General features: G+C 41.8%; 1 protein-coding gene across 4 annotated transcripts in view; it reads right to left on the bottom strand.

The window, feature by feature from the left end:
* Positions 1–3,578: 3,578 nt before the first annotated feature.
* ipo11 (importin 11) overlaps positions 3,579–17,609 on the bottom strand; it is an 837,351-nt gene continuing 823,320 nt past the window's right edge. For 2 of the 4 annotated variants that reach the window (XM_068034083.1, XM_068034092.1), the window contains exon 30: positions 3,580–4,886. In XM_068034083.1, the coding sequence (XP_067890184.1) occupies positions 4,722–4,886 (165 nt within the window). In that variant the 3' untranslated portion in view covers positions 3,580–4,721. Of the gene's footprint in view, positions 4,887–17,609 lie in introns of all 4 variants that reach the window. The other 2 variants (XM_068034109.1, XM_068034101.1) reach the window with 2 other exon arrangements.

The raw sequence follows: 17,609 nt of genomic DNA, 5'->3' as shown, positions 1-17,609 counted from the left end.
TGAGATAGAAGCAGAGTTAACGTTTCAGGTCAGTGACCCTTCATCAGAACTGGCAGATATTAGAAATGTAAAAGGTTATAAGCAAGTGAAGCAGGGGTGGGGCAAGAGATAACAAAAGAAATGTTGATAGGACAAGGGCACAGAGAATAACTGACCAGAAGGTCATGGAGCAAAGGCAAATGGTATGTTAAAGGTGTGCTGAAAGACAAAGCATTAGTACAGAGAGGGTGTTAATGGACAGAAAACTGATCAGCCTGGCCCCAAGCACAATCATGAAAAAAACAGTGGGTAGGCACAGTAGAAACAAACTAAAATAAAATAAACACAAAAAATAAAAAATAAGTAAAAATAAAAATGAAAAGGGGGGCCCGTCATGCTCTGAAAATATTGAACTCAATGTTCAGTCCGGCAGGCTGTAGTGTGCCTAATCAGTAAATGAGGTGCGGTTCTTTGAGCTTGCGTTGATGTTCACTGGAACAATGCAGCAATCCCAGGGCAGAGATGATGAGCATGAGAGCAGTGGGGTGTGTTGAAATGGCCAGCAACCAGAAGCTCGGGGTCATGCTTTCGGACTGAGTGGAGGTGTTCTGCAAAGTGGTCACCCAGTCTGTGTTTGGTCTCCCCAGTGTAGAGGAGACCACTTGGTGAGCAGTGAATACAGTATACTAAATTGAAAGTACAAGTAAATCGCTGCTTCACCTGAAACGAGTGTTTGGGGCCTTGGATAGCGAGGAGAGAGGAGGTAACTTCTTTGGGGCTCACTTCTTTGACCAGGAGTCCTCCCCCCGACCAGCAGACCCATTCTCCCTCTACCTGGACCCCTCCCTCTGGCCTCCTACCCGCTCTTGATCGTTTCATTGAAAACTGTCGGCGAGACATCGGCCATCTCAATTTCTCTGCCCCCTCACTCACTCCAACCTGTCCCCCTCTGAACTTGCCACACTCCGTCCTCTCAGGTATAACCCCGACATCGTCTTCAAACCTGCAGACAAGGGTGGTGCTGTTGTTGTCTGGCGAACCAACCTCTACCTTGCAGAGGCTCAGCGCCAACTCTCAGACACTTCTTCCTACTTCCCCCTGGACTATGACCTTACCATCGAACATCAAGCAACTGTCCACAGGACTGTCATTGACCTCATCTCCTCTGGAGATCTTCCCTCTACAGCTTCCAACCTCATAGTCCCACAACCCCAGACAGCCCGCTCCTACCTCCTTCCCAAAATCCACAAACAGGACTGCCCTGGCATTGTTTCCGCCTGTTCCTGCCCCACTGAACTTATTTCTTCCTATCTTGACTCTATCTTTTCTCCCCTGGTCCAGTCTCTTCCCACCTACATCCTTGACTCTTCTGACGCCCTACGCCATTTTGACAATTTCCAGTTTCCTGTCCCCAACCGCCTCCTCTTCACTATGGACGTCCAATCTCTCGACACCTCTATCCCCCACTAGGATGGTTTGAGGGCTCTCTGCTTCTTCCTTGATCAGAGGCCCAACCAAGTCCCCATCCACCACCACCCTCCTCTACCTGGCTGAACTTGTTCTCACATTGAACAACTTCTCCTTCAACTCCACTGACTTCCTTCAAGTAAAAGGTGTTGCTAAGGGTACCCGCGTGGGTCCTAGTTATGCCTGTCTTTTTGTGGAATATGTCGGAATTTCCTTGTTCCAGTCCTATTCAGGCCCCCTCCCCCAACTCGTTTTCCGGTACATTGATGACTGTATCAGTGCCGTTTCCTGCTCCCACCTGGAACTGGAAAACTTTATCAACTTTACTTCTAATTTCCACCATTCTCTCACCTTTACATGGTCCATCTCCAACACTTCCTTTCCCTTCCTTGAATTCTCTGTCTCCATCTCTGTGGATAGTCTGTCTACTAATATTCATTATAAGCCCACCAATTCCCACAGCTACCTCGACTACACTTCTTCACACCCTGCCTCCTGTAAGGACTCCATTCCATTCTCCCAGTTTCTCCGTCTCTGACGCATCTGCTCTGATGATGCTACCGTCCATTATAGCGCTTCTGATATGTCTTCCTTGTTCCTCAATCAAGGATTCCCCCCCACTGTGGTTGACAGGGTCCTCAACCATGTCTGGCCCATTTCCCGCACCTCTACCTTCACCCCTTCTCCTCCCTCCCATAACCACGACAGAGTTCCCCTTGTCCTCACTTTCCACTCCATCAGCCTCCACATCCAAAGGATCATTCTCTGCCATTTCTGCCACCTCCAGCGTGAAGCCACTACCAGACGCATCTTCCCCTCAGCATTCCGAAGGGATCGTTCCCTCCGCCACCCCCTGGTCCACTTGTCCCCTTCCCACGGCTCCTTCCCCTGCAATCGCAGGAGGTGCAATACCTGCCCATTTACCTCCTCTCTCCTTATCCAAGGCCCCAAACACTCCTTTCAGGTGAAGTAGCGATTTACGTGTACTTCGTTCAATGTAGTATACTGTATTCACTGCTCACAATGTGGTCTCCTCTACATTGGGGAGACCAAACGCAGACTGGGTGACCGCTTTGCCGATCACCTCTGCTCAGTCCGAAAGCATGACCCCGAACCTCCGGTTGCTGGCCATTTCAACACTCCCCCCTGCTCTGATGCTCACATCTCTGTCCTGGGATTGCTGCAGTGTTCCAGTGAACATCAACGCTAGCTCGAGGAACAGCATCTCATTTACCAATTAGGCAGACTACAGCCTGCCGGACTGAACACTGAGTTCAATAATTTCAAAGCATGACGGGGCCCCCCCTTTTCATTTTTATTTAGTTTTCTTTTTTTATTTTTTGTGTTTATTTTATTTTAGTTTGTTTCTACTGTGCCTACCCACTGTTTTTTTCATGTTTGTGCTTGGGGCCAGGCTGCTCAGTTTTCTGTCCATTAACACCCTCCCTGAACTAATGCTTTGTCTTTCAGTACACCATTAACATACCATTTGCCTTTACTCCATGACCTTCTGGTCAGTTATTCTCTGTGATCCTGTCCTATCAACACCTCTTTTGTTATCTCTTGCCCCACCCCTGCTTTACTCGCTTAAAACCTTTTACATTTCTAATATCTGCCAATTCTGATGAAGGGTCACTGACCTGAAATGTTAACACTGCTTCTCTCTCCACAGATGCTGCCAGACCTGCTGAGTATTTCCAGCATTTCTTGTTTGTGTTTCAGATTTCCAGCATCTGCAGTGTTTTGCTTTTTAGCTCTCCCTTTAACCTGTTACAAATTCCAATTGATTACAGCTAACCTCGTAATCTTGGTTCCCAGATGCATATAGCCAGCTCTGCTTACTATTCTGTTCTCTCTCTTTCTGCTGAGAGTCAACTTTTCTTAATTAAACTTCAACCTGGTTACTCATTATGCCTGCCTTAATTGTCTCACTTCTGCCTTTCACCCCTGTCAGCTTGCACCACTTCCTGACCATCATCTGCTGCAGTCAGAGACCTCTGAGGTTACACAAGCAATAAAATATTGTAATATTACATGATACCAGCACTCTAGGGTATACATGTTTCAATTAAGCATTTATTCTAATTAAGCAATTAAACACTGGAGAATTTTCAGTCTCACAATTTGTTAAATGCTCGCAGTGGCAACACTATTCTAACAGATTCCTGTTACAAAGTTCTGATGTCCTTGCCATACTGGCAAAACCAACTTAAATTGGGCGCATTTAATATGTGCTGATTCAAAAGTTCCATTTTGTATGCAAGTCTTTTCACGCCTTTCACTCCTCATTAAATATCGATGCTGTGCTTTGATACACAAGGTCGAACAGTAGCATCAGAATTCAGAAAAACAGTTAAGTGGGTTTGGTGTCAGTGAATTTTGTGTTTAACTTAGTTCAAGCACTCAAAGCTTTACAAAAACACATTTCAACAGCATTTGCTAAACAAAGACTTTATTGTTTTTACTGGTTATTCTTCTTAAAGCATTCTGTAATTAGTTTGAAAACTGAATGCTGACCAATGCTCAAGTTCCATGCTGCTCATCAACATAAAAACTTGTAGGAACATTGTGGATCTGAACCAAGTGAGATTGAACTTAATTATTTAAAAGGTATACTTGGGTTCTGCAAGGACCAATTCACCACTTGAAATGTTTAAAAAAAAACTCAAAATGCTCAAAATTAGTTTTTTCAGTTGAGGTAAGGCTGATAAAATACATATTCCCCCTACTTAGGCAAAATTTAATCTAGTCAATTCTCTGAATCTGTATTTGGGCATTAAATACACATTGGAGCGCATTTAGCTGTTAGTTGGTTAACATAATGGATGAAACCAAGCTGCATGCTTTGCAGCAGTAGCCAAAATGCACTGACGCAGCAAAAAATTTTCACCCCCCCGCACCCAAAGCTCAATTTTCATCCAATTACCGTGCACTTGATATCACACCAACTGCTTCCTATAGTCACACCCTGTAATTTTCTGCAATCTTTCAAATAATAAGAAAAAAAATCTGCACTTTCTCTGGTCTTCAAATACAATGAACAACAATAAAGCTACAAAGATCTCAGAGTGTTTTATCCCCAGTGACAGTTGCCTCAATTTGCATTGTTTCTTCTTAATACAGTTCAAAATAATATTTAGCGTGATTTCTTCATCAGGATACTACATCAAATTGTGTATGAGGGCTATTCCCACTGTGATAATAGAAGCTTTGGTGGCATCTGCTGTAAGAATACAATTGCATGTTTTCCATTTCTTCTTCAACTAGACGAGTTTTCACAATTTTTGTAAAAACCCTTGCAACTGTCTGATAACATCAGTGTCCACAGATTCCATCAGACTCTGGAATCCTTGCTCTCCAAGTAACTCTTGCTGTGCCTTTAGCTTCTCGTAGACAAACTGCTGCAGTGACACACTGTGTACTGGGTCCTTCAATGCAAGCTGCAGGAATTAGACAAAAACAATAACTATTAGCACAGCCAACACATTTTTTCTTTGTAGCATATTATAAAGCTGGTGAATCTGCTAATTGTCAATTCACTTAATAATAATGTTCCCAGGCTGCTTGCTGCACACAAAATATTTTTATTGGCATAAAATTCTTACTTGCACACATATTACTGTTTGTCTTTCTTCAAAAGAATCACAGGACTCATGATATTAAAAGAAATATTAAAAATCTTTTTCTTCTTGCAGAAGTACCACATGCACATTATTAAAAGATGAACAGATTTTCACACTGCTTTGCTCCTTTGACCCTCGAGAGATTTCATCTGCAAGCATTCTTCAGCTGCTAGGACTGGTGAAAGATAGATGGAATCATTTATAATTTTGATAAAATGCTGCTTTATTAAGCTCTAAGAAATATTTTTCTCAGTCTGTCGGGATCTATTCAAGGCAACCCATCAAAGCTGGTAGATTTTGTTAGGTAGGGGTATCAAGGGATACTGAGCAAAGTGGGTGGGTTGAGCTATGATCTAATATAATTGTGGAACACGCTTAATAGGTAGAGTGGCTTATCCCTGTTCCTATGTCTTTGGTCCACCCATTGGACAATAAGCTTGAGCAGTGTGGCTTATTTTCCTCATCAAATCCCAGATGATCTGCCAAGAATGGTAAAGTTATTTTCTTCAGAACTTCTTTCTACTTAAAAATTCAAGTACTGTGGTGATTTGTGTTGAATGTTTTCCAAGTATAAAACCTATTTGATTCTGGATGCCTATCAATTAATATAACATAGGGCCATTGATTCTTCTTAAAACTATACTTTCTTTACTCAGACTATATTAAAATAAATTGGACACAATTTATTGGAAAGTTATGCAAATTACAGAGAGGTGAATGCATTCAGAAATTTAAGAAACTTGGAGCTGGTATTTGTGAACCAAATATTTTAATGGTACTTCAGATCCATTGCCAACCCCAGTGAAGCCACCTTGAAAAGAGCTGAGTCAAGGATTGGCAATTCCCAGATAAAAATGTGGAAATTATAGAGGGAAAATTACTTTGGTCAGCTCTAATGCACTTTGCCATAGCTAGTTGGACAGTCATGGTTTTAGGGGAGTTTGGCTACCTGGCTAAGGATGATGAATGTCAGACAGAAAGTGTGAACATGCTATTCATGTCCAAGAACATAAACTTTAGAAGGGGAAAAAAAGTAAATTCAGCTCATTATACCTATTTCATCCAGAGTCACAGACCTGAAACCTGAAACTCTGTTGCTCTTTCCACAGATGCTGCCAGACCTGCTGAGTATTTCCAGCAATTTCTGTTTTTATTTCAGATTTCCAGCATCCTTAGTATTCTTTTGTTTGGGGGAAGATGGTGGCATAGTAGTAATGTCACTGAATTAGTAATCCAGAGGCCCAGGCTAATGCCTGGGGTCACAGGTTCAAATCCCACCACGGCAGATACTGAAATTTAAATTCAATTAATTAATTTTTTAAAAATCTGGAATTGAAAGCTAGTCTCAGTAATGGTGCCATAAAACTTACAATTGGCACAAAAACCCCATCCAGTCCACTAATGTCCTTTAGGGAAGTTAATCTGCTATTCTTAACTGGTCTGCCCTACATGTGACTCCAAACGCACAGCAATGTGGTTGAGTCTTAACTGCCTAGCCTAGCAAGCCATTCTGTTCAAGGGCAATTAGGGATGGGTAACAAATGCTGGCCTTGCCAATGACACCCAGATCCCATGAAAGTATATTTTAAAAAAGTATTTGCTGTTTTGAATTTTACCCATTGTTTTTACACTGCCTGCTCACCCCTACTGAAATAAATTCTTTCTACTGCTATAATTGTGTCTTTTATCAATATTGCTGCTAATTCTCCTTTTCAATTTTCCTGAGATCCTAAAGCCTGGAATATTTTAGCTCCCAATCATGCTCAGCTTGTAATTAGGTTTCTGTAATGGCTGCCACATCATACTCTAAGCCCAAAGTAGTGCTGAATGATTGCTTAAAAAATGCAATGTTGTAAGAGTTATGAAAGACCCAACAGACTGTTGACTACAAAAGCATATTTAGAGTACAATTTATTCTGCTGCAGATGAAATCAATAACCATTATCCAATATTTCTTCAATTGAGGTTATATTACCAGCAAGTAAAACTTTGACATACGAATTACTAAATCTGTAGATACTTTTTATAGCCCACAGAGCATCATTTAATAAACATAAATCAAGTATCTTTGTTCAATCTATGCAATTTCATTGAAAACACATCCTTCAACAGGGTGAAAGGTTTGCTACTCTACAGTAACTTTGAATGACCTTTAGCTCCTATTACCAAGTAGAATTTCGATTGAGGATAGGAAACAACAAACAAGTTAATTAGCAGTCCCTGACTTTGATTATGTAACAATGACAAGTTTATGCAGTGTGAAATTAAGGTACTAGTTATTCTTCCGAAAGAAGTAACCTCGGGGCACACAGTGGTAGTAAATATGAACTCCAAAACATTGGCACTAATTGGAACTTTCTGAAAGCTCCTTCTCCGCCCTCCCTATGACTCAGGGGCCATCAACTTGTGACTCCTCACCATGGAGCCTACAGCATCCAGCTGGAAATAACCTTTCCTATTTGAAATACCAATATTAGGCAGGAATAACACAAGAAAAACAAGGCAACAATCTATAGATAGTGTACAAGGATAATTTTCCTTCCGTGGTATCCTTTCCAAGCATGTTTTCCAATTTTCAAATATTCAACTTATTCTGGTAGCCCTCCCTATAGAAAATAGTAAACAATCTGGACAATCTGTTTATTAAATGCCAAGTTGAACACGGACAACAATGTTGTATTTTTTCCATCAGTGGAAATATGAATTTTAAATGGTCACCATCTTCAACTCAAAGATCAGGAAACATCTTTTTCTGGGAGAGAGAAAAGCTGTATGGCATTTATGCCACTACAAAGCCATACAAAGGTAAAATTATGATAAATAAAACACAAATTACAGTAGTTTTGTAAATAACCAAATGTTTAGAAGTCCTTTGTTAATCCATGTTTTTGGGCATCTAACCTATTAAAAATAAATCTTTATTCACTTAATATATCTTCCATGTATAAGAGGAAAACAAAAACCAGACCCTTAGGTCTTGACAATTTCCATAATCCTAACCACAGAAAACAGTCTCTTGCTTTGCAACCATGAAGAATTTGTTCACCGTGATTAAAAAATACAGTACCACTACAACGAAGGTAGGACGTTTGATCTTAAGTAACCATGGACCAGTATAGTAGAAATGTATATCCCATCTGTACTGTCAAAGCAGTTATATAACACCTTTCAGCTCCTCAGGAAGTCTCAAATTGCTTCACAGCAAACAACTTCAGTTATGCAGAGATTAGAGAAGCTGGAATTGTTTTCCTTAAAGCAGGGAAGATTAAGGGGAGATTTAATAGAGATGTTCAAAATTATGAGGGGTTTTGAGGAGTAGATGGAGATAATCTGTTTCCATTGACAGGGGGGTCAATAACCAGAAGAGACAAATTTAATGTAGTTACCAAAAGACCTGGGCTGGGTAGATGAGAAGATTTATTTTTACACAGCAAGTTATGATCTAGAATGAACTGCCCGAAACGGTGGTGAAAGGAGATTCAACTGCAACTTTCAAAAAGGAATTGGATAAATACTTGAAAAGGAAAAACCTGCAGGGCATGGGATTGGGACAGAATGGATGGCTCTTTCATCCAGCTGGCACAGCCACGATGGCCCAAATGGCCTCCTTCTGCATCGTATGATTCTATGAAATGCAGTCGCTATCACTTCAAACACAATACCCAATTTGTACACAGCAAAGTTCCATAAAAAACAAATGAGGTAAATGATCAGTTAATCCATTTCAGTGATGTTGGTTGAAGGATGAGCATTGTCCCAAACCAGGAGAACTTCCCTGCTCCTCTTCAAATAGTGCAATCTTTTACTTCCACTTGAACAGTCAAAGACAGGCTCAGTTTAATGGTTCATCCGACAGAAGGCATCTCCAACAATGAAGCACTCTCTCAGTACTGCACTGTGGTGTCAGCCAGGGTGATAAGCACAACTTGGGAGTGGGCTTCAATCTACAACCATCTGACTCAGAGGAGGGAATGCTACCAACTCAACAAGGGATATGGGGAGTGGGTGGGAAAGCGGAGTTGAAGCCGAAAATCAGCCATGGTTGTACTGAATGGCGCAGCAGACTCGATGGGCTGTATGGTCTTGTCCTGCTCCTATTTCTTATGTAAAGCTGGATACAGATTGAGTTCCTAATTTCAATCAGGGTATCTGGAACAGGGTCTGAGCAAAGGTCAACTGCTTCTCCAAAGAGCTTTCTGCATTAATTCAGAAGCTACTTAACCTAGGCCACTATAATGTACTGGCTAGTAGCCTACAAAACATAACTAAGTCACAAAATGACAGCTGGTGTTCTGACTATCCCAAATCTAGAATAATGCATAAAAATGAGCAGCTCTAAAAAGAAGGAAATAACTTAACGAAATAGTTTTAAGTGTTCTCTTGAAGTCTATGGGAAAATGCACAGTGTGTCATGTACTGATGGTACATATAAATGGCCTCAGGTTTGGTCCTGGCTCTCAGCTGAAATAGCTGATCCAAGGAAGGACAGCAGTGGCGGAGGTGCTGGGGGAGTAAAATTTTTTTTTTTTAAAGAGATAAAGCACTGAAACAGGCCCTTCGGCCCACCGAGTCTGTGCCAACCAACAACCATCCATTTATACTAACCCTACAGTAATCCCATATTCCCTATCACCTACCTACACTAGGGGCAATTTACAACGGCCAATTTACCTATCACCTGCAAGTCTTTGGATGTGGGAGGAAACCGGAGCACCCGGCGAAAACCCACGCAGACACAGGGAGAACTTGCAAACTCCGCACAGTACCCAGAATCCAACTCGGGTCCCTGGAGCTGCGAGGCCGCGGTGCTAACCACTGCGCCGCCTGATTGTCTGAGCAGACTGTACTAAGGAAGGAAAGAAATGACTAGGGATCTGTCCTCCAATCACTATCAGACAACTGTGTGTGTCTGATTTTTTTCCTGGGTGTATGGAGGTGCAGGGAGGCGGAAGAGAAGGTAGGGTTGATGTTGGCTAAGAAGAGCACCAGGTTTGGTTGTGATGCATTTCAATGACAATGAACCAATCACTGTTATACATGAACTGGACTTAGAGAAGATACCAGAGGGCCACTTGCACACACTGAAATGAATCCAACTAAAAGTCTTGAAGGGATTAAAAAAAGTGAAAAAAAGGTTTGCTCTTTTAATAGGTGACAAACAATTTGCTAATTTGGAAATTGATTGCAAAATATCCTTCAGTGATGCAAATGGGGATTTTAAAAAAAACATGGAATAATACGGATCTTATGTGCGATCGGAACTGAAGAGTTGCATGTTGCACTTGATCAGATAAGGAACATAATCCCATGAAAATGATAAAACTTTACACTTTAATATTTTAAATACTGTACTGGAAGCACAAAACAAGGCTATTATAATCCATTGTGAATGTTCTTTCATGGTTAGCCTTTTTTTCAGTCTTTAAAAAAAAATCAATGACTGCATTCACTATCTTCCAAAAGGCAATCTAAAACAGCACTCATTAACACGGTCCAAGATTTAAAGTTTTGAAATTACTTCAAAAATGGCAATTAATTAACATCAAATTCAGCTCAAAATTGAAGTAGGAAAATACTTTCCATTTACTGAAGTGTGAAAAGTATAGTTTTTGTTTTAGTCAATTCCCCATTTCTTAACTCAAAGCCTGCGTGTAAATCGTATGCAGCATCTGGAAAAGATTACCCTGTTATATCCCAGAACTAAATGGCTAGAAATATACGTCTTCAAATATGTGTGTATTCCAGACTAAGCTGTGATGTTGCTTTGAGGCAAAAAGAGAAGAAGGAACTGCCCTACATGTCCTGTCACCAAGTATCCTGGAGGGAGAGACAGCCTCATGGTCAGGGTGTTTTGCTGTGATAGTTTCTCACATGAGGACCTGCATTAAGCAGATGGTGAAAAATACAGCTGGTATATGGAAATGAACTTGGCATCTGGATCTTCAAGTGCCTGGTACAAAAAAGACTGCCCTGTGCAGGTCCTATGAGCAACTGAAAACAGGCACCCAACGAACACATAACCATCTGAAACACAGTGGTTTGAGACAGTAACTGCTGGAAGGTATCAGCTAGGGGCTAGGTATGAGAATGTGCACTTGTATCTCCAAGGCTCAGTGAGAAAAATCATGTTTGATAAATCTATTGAGTTTTCTGAGGTTATAACTAGCAGGGTAGATAAGGAGGAAACGAGTGAATGGAGTCTATTTGGATTTTCAAAAAGCATTCAAATACAGTGCCACATAAGAGGTTATTACACAAAATTAGGGCTCATGGGATTTGGGATAATAGATCAGCATGGCATGAGGCATCAGCAATAGACAAAAAATAGAGAGCTGTAATAAACAGGTCATTTTCAGTTTGGCAGGCTGTAACTATTGGGGTACCACGTGGATCATTGCTTGGACCTGAACTATTTACAACTGATATCAATGACTTAAATGAGGGACCAAATGTAATGTATGCAAGTTTGCTGTTAATACAAAGTTAGGTTGCAAAGTAAGCTCTCACATAGATGCAAAGAGGCTGCAAAGCGTCAGACAAGTTAAGTAAGTGGGCAAGAACTTGACAGTTGGAATATAATGGGGAGCAATATGAAGTTATTCACACTGGTAGGAAAAATAAAAAAAAAAGATTTTTTCAATGGTGACAGACTAGTAAATAGTATTCAGAGAGACCAGGGTGACCCTGCACACAAATCACAGAAGCTAACAGCAGAAAAGCAAATGTTATGTTAGTGTCTACTTCAAAGGCATCAGAGTATTGGAACATAAAAAAAACAGGAGCAGCAGTAGGTCAAACGTTCCCTTGAGCCTGCTCTACCATTTAATAAGATCATGGTTGAGCCTCGACTTCAAATCCACTTTCCTGCTCAATCCCCATTCAGAGTCAGAGAGTTTTATACGGCATAAAGGAGGCCGCTTGGCCCGAGTCCATGCCAGCTCTCCGTGGAGCAATCCAGTCAGTCCCACTCCCACGCTCGATCCCCATAGCCCTGCAAGTTTATTGTCATCAAGTGCCCATCAAATTTCCTTTTGAAATCATTGATTGTCTCTGCTTCCACCATCCTCGTGGGCAGCAAGTTCCAGGTCATTACCACTGGCTGCATAAAAGTTCTTCCTCACATTCCCCCTGCATCTCTTGCCGAAAACCTTCTATCTGTGTCCCCTAGTCCTTGTACCATCAGTTAATGGGAACAGTTTTTCCTTGTCTAACTTATCTAGGCCCATCATAATCATGTACACTTCTATCAAAACTCGCCTCGATCTCTTTTGCTCCAGAGAGAACAACCCGAGCTTTTCCAACCTAACCTTTTAACTAAAATGCCTCATCCCTGGCACCAGTCTGGTAAATACCCTCTGCATCCTTCCTAAAGTATGACCAGAAATGGATGGGACCTAACCAGAACTTTATAAAGGTTCAACATAACTTCTCTGCTTTTGAACTCAATACTTCTATTTATGGATCCCAAGATCCCATATGCTTTGCTAACCACTCTCTCAATATGTCCTGTCACCTGCAAAGATCAATACACATGCACCCTCAGGTCCCTCTGTTCTTGCACACTCTTTAGAATTGTGCCATTAAGTCTATATTGCCTCTCCCTATCCCTTCTGCCAAAATGCATTATCTTAGAGTCATAGAGTTATACAGCACAGAAACAGGCCCTTCGGCCCATCGTGTTTATGCCGGCCATCAAGCACCTAACTATTCTAATCCCATTTTCCACGCTTGGCCCGTAGCCTTGTATGCTGTGGCGTTTCAAGTGCTCATCTAAATACTTCATAAATGTTGTGAGGGTTCCTGCCTCTACCAACCCTTCAGGCAGTGCGTTCCAAATTCCAACCATCCTTTTGGTGAAAAATATTTTCCTCAAATCCCTCTAAACCTCCTGCACCTTAACTTAAATCTATGCCCCCTGGTTATTGACCCCTCCGCTAAGGGAAAAAGTTTCTTCCTATCAAACCTATCAATGCCCCTCATAATTTTGTATACCTCAATCATATCTCCCCTCAGCCTTCTCTGCTCCAAGGAAAACAACCCTAGCCTATCCAGTCTCTCTTCATAACTGAAATACTCCAGCCCAGGCAATATCCTGGTGAATCTCCTCTGCACCCTCTCCGGTGAAATCACATCCTCCCTATAGTGTGGTGCCCAGAACTGTGCACAGTACTCCAGCTGTGGCCTAACTAGCGTTTTATACAGCTCCCTGCTCTTATATTCTACGCTTCGGCTAATCAAGGCAAGTATCCCATATGCCTTCCTAACCACCTTATCTACCTGTGCTGCTGCCTTCAGTGATCTATGGACAAGTACACCAAGGTCCCTCTGACCCCCTGTACCTCCTAGGGTCCTACCATCCAATGTATATTCCTTTGCCTTGTTAGTCCTCCCACTTCTCAGGATTAAATTTCATTTGCCACTGCTCCGCCCATCTTAACAGCCCATCGATATCGTCCTGTAATCTAAGGCTTTCTTCCTCACTATTTACGACACCATCAATTTTCGTGTCATCTGTGAACGTACTGATCATACCTCCTATATTCACATTTAAATCATTAATGTACACTACAAACATCAAGGGTCCCAGCACTGATCCCTGCGGACACCACTGGTCACAGGCTTCCACTCGCAAAAACAACCCTCGACCATTCCCTCTGTCTCCTGCCACTAAGCCAATTTTGGATCCAAATTGCCCTGGATCCCATGGGCTCTTACCTTCTTAACCAATCTCCCATGCGGGACCTTATCAAAAGCCTTACTGAAGTCCATGTAGACTACATCAACTGCTTTACCCTCATCTACATCTCTAGTCACCGCCTCAAAAAATTCAATCTAGTTTGTTCGACACGATCTTCCCCTGACAAAGCCATGCTGACTATCCCTGATTAATCCCTGCATCTCCAAGTGGAGATTAATCCTGTCCCTCAGAATTTTTTCCAATAGTTTCCCAACCACTGATGTTAGACTCACCGGCCTGTAATTACCTGGTTTATCCCTGCTATCCTTCTTACACTTGTCTGTATTAAATTCCATCTGCCACTTGTCTGCCCATTCTGCTAACCTATCTATGTCCTGTTGCATCCTCGCTGTTTGCCACTCCTTCAGCAAATTTTTAAATTCTAGTCTGTATTCCAAGATCCAAGTCATTTATAAATAGCAAAAAAAGCAGTGGTCCTAGCACTGACCCTTGGGGAACACCACTGTCTACCAACCTCCAGTCTGAAAAACAACTATTTACCACGACTTGCTGTTTTCTGTCCTTAAGTCAATTTTTTTTATCCAATTGGACACCGATCCTCAATTTTGTTAACCAGCCTTTTATATGGTACTTTATCAAATGCTTTCTTAAAATCGATAAGAGAACAGCCACCACATTCTTGTCATCAACCTTCTCTGTTACTTCATCAAAAAAATCAATTAGTTTAGTCAAGCATCATTTGCCTTTTTACAAATCTGTGCTGGCTCTCCTTAATTAACTCAAACCTCTGCAAGTGCCTGTTGATTGTTTTCCCTGATTATTGTTTCAAAAACCTTACCCACTACTGATGTTAAGCTGACTGGCCTGCAGTTACTAGGACTGTCCTTCCACCCTTTCTTGAATAAGGGTGGCACATTTGCCACTCCAATCTTCTGGCACCTCCCCTATACGTAGGGAAGATTGGAAGATTATGGCAAGCCCTTCCGCTAGCTCCACCTCCACTTCCTTTAGCAATCTGGCGTGCAAGCCATCCGGACCAGATAACTTATCTACCCTAAGCATAGCCAGCCTTTCCAGTACCTGCTCCCTTTCAATTTTTACCCTATCCATTGCCTCTACTCTCTCTGCTTCTACCGATATATTCCTCTTCCTTAGTAAAGACCGATACAAATAACTCATCAAATATTCCAGCCTTGCCACCTCCTTTGTCCCTAATAGGCCCCACTCCACCTTTTACTGCCTCCTTACTATTTAAATGTTGGTGAAAGATTTTTGGGTTCTCTTTTATGTTGACTGCCATTCTATTCTCAAATTCTCTCTTTGCCTGTCTTATTTTCCTCTTCACTTCCCCTCTCAACTTACTGTATTTGGCCGAGTTATCACTTGGAGAATTGACATGCATCATACATCCTCTTTTTTGTTTCCTCAATCTTTATCTCCCTTGCCATCCAAAGGGCCCTGGCTTTGGTTCCCCTACCTTTCGCCCTTGTTGGAAAGTACTTAGCCCCTTCCCGAGAGACCGGGGGAGGCAGGGTTATTGATTATTTTTAAGGCAGAGGGAGATAAATTCTTGACTAACAAGGGAGTCAAAGGGTATGGGGGTAGGCAGGAAAGTGGAGTCAAAGCCACAATCAGATCAGCCATGATCTTATTAAATGGCGGAGCAGGCTCGGAGGGGCCTAATGGTCTACTCCCGCTACTGATTTGTATGTCTTCCCAAATCAGTACTGCCACCCCACCGCCCTTTTCCCTTCCCTATCTTTTTCTGAACTTTGTATCCTGTATATTAAGCGGTCAGTCCTCACCACTGTTAAGCCATGTTTTCGTACTGTCACTACATCGTATTCCCAAACTGCTCTTGGTGCTTGCAGCTCACCAACCTTATTCACCACACTTTGCACGGTTACATACATGCACTGTAATCCTGACTTTGCATTCCTTGTAGCCCTTCTCAGTCCGCTCCTATCTAATATGGAACTACTCCCTTCTCTAGTACTGTCCAACACTCTCACATTATGACCTTATTCCTCTTTTCTACTTCTATATGCTGGTGCCACTCCGCTGCCAATTTAGTTTAAACCCTCCCCAGCCACACTAGTGAACTTCCCTGTGAGGACATAGGTCCCAGTCTTGTTGAAGTGCAAGCCATCCCTTTTGAATAGGTGCCTTCTGCCCCAGAGCTGCTCCCAATGCCCCAAGAATCTGAGGGAATCGTTGATTCCCTTAATATCTAAAAATCTATCGGTCTCAATCTTGAATGTACTCAAGGACTGAGTATCCACAGCCCTCTAGGGTAGGGAATTCCAAAGATTCCCAACCTTCTGAGTGAAGAAATTTCTCCTTATTTCAATCTGAAATGGCCACCTCCTTTTCCTGACACTATGCCCATAGTCTAGAATCTCCGGCCAGGAGAAACAGCTTTTCAGCACCTACCCTGTCAAGCTCCCTCAGAATGTTACGTTTCAATGAGATCATCTCTCATTCTTCTGAACTCCAGAGAGTATAGGCCCAATCTATTCAATTTCTCATCATAGGACAACCCTCTCAACCCAGGATTCAATCTAGTGAACCTTTGCTGCACCCCTTCTAAGGCAAGTATATCCTCTTTTAGGTACAGAGACCAAAACCATACATAGTGTAACAGTGAAAAAGTCTTTCTTCAACTGTATAAGGTCTTGGTGAGATCACACCTGGAGTACTGTGTACAGTCTTGGTTTCTGTACACAAGGAAGGATTTCCTTAACTTAGATGGAGTGCCATGAACCTTCACTAGACTAATTTCTGGGACAAGAGGATTGTCTTATGAAGAGAGATTGAATAGATTGGGCCTATATTCCCTAGAGTTTAGAAGAATGAGAGTGATTTCACTGAAATATACAAAAGTTCTTAAGGGACTTGACAGGGTAGATGCTGGGAGGATATTTCCTTTGGCTGGGGATTCTAAAACTAGGGGTCACAGTCCCAGAATAAGGGGTTGACAATTTGGGATTGAGATGAGGAGAAATTTCTTCACTCAAAGGGTTGTGAATCTTTGGAATTCTTTGCCCCAGAGAGCTGTGGATGTTCTGCAGTTGAATATATTCATGACAGCAAACAACAGATTTGTGGATATTAAGGGAATCAAGGGATGTGAAGATAGTGCGGGAGAGTGGAGTTGAGGGCGAAGGTTAGCCACATTCTTACTGAATGGCAGAAGAGGCTCGAAGGCCCAATGGTTTACTTCTGCTCCTATTTCTTATGTTGTTAGGACTCGTGCACATCTGGAGGTTTCAAACCTTGGGTCTGCCAAATGTGTACCTAAGTTCTCAGGCCTTGGGTTAGGGGTAACCTTATAGGTAGAGAGTGTGAACTCCATGTTAGATAGCTATGTGCAGATTTGGAGACTATTAAATGTAATGATGTGTTTCTGCATGTGTCACGTACTCAGCTGAACAAAATGTAAACTGAATCTGTAAATTTGGATTAGATGCAATCATGTTGCATTATGTGTAAAGAGTGCTGTTTAAAACTATAGGGTAGTACAGTATTTGACAAATAAAATCAATTTTCAAAAAGTATTTATGTAGATTTTTGTCAAATGTGGAGTTATACTCAACTCAGATTTGGAAATCATTTTGCTGATCATGCTTATTGCATGGGACTGAAATGTTGCTACTTGTACTCGGCAAAAAGACCAAAATTTGAATTTGTCTTGGCATTGAATCACTAACAAATGTCTTTCCTCCCACCAAGTTTTCTCCTTTCCTTTTGAAGGCAGTGATTTATGGGGTCCAATTTTACAGCCTCTAAGTGAATATTCTTTGTCTCTGAGCCTCGAGTACAAGTGCCAGCATGATAATTGA

This window comes from Heterodontus francisci, chromosome 1 (assembly GCF_036365525.1).
Source record: "Heterodontus francisci isolate sHetFra1 chromosome 1, sHetFra1.hap1, whole genome shotgun sequence".
Taxonomy (NCBI): Eukaryota; Metazoa; Chordata; class Chondrichthyes; order Heterodontiformes; family Heterodontidae; genus Heterodontus; species Heterodontus francisci.
Note: the sequence above shows the minus strand (reverse complement) of the source record. Positions and strands in the feature narration are given on the sequence as shown.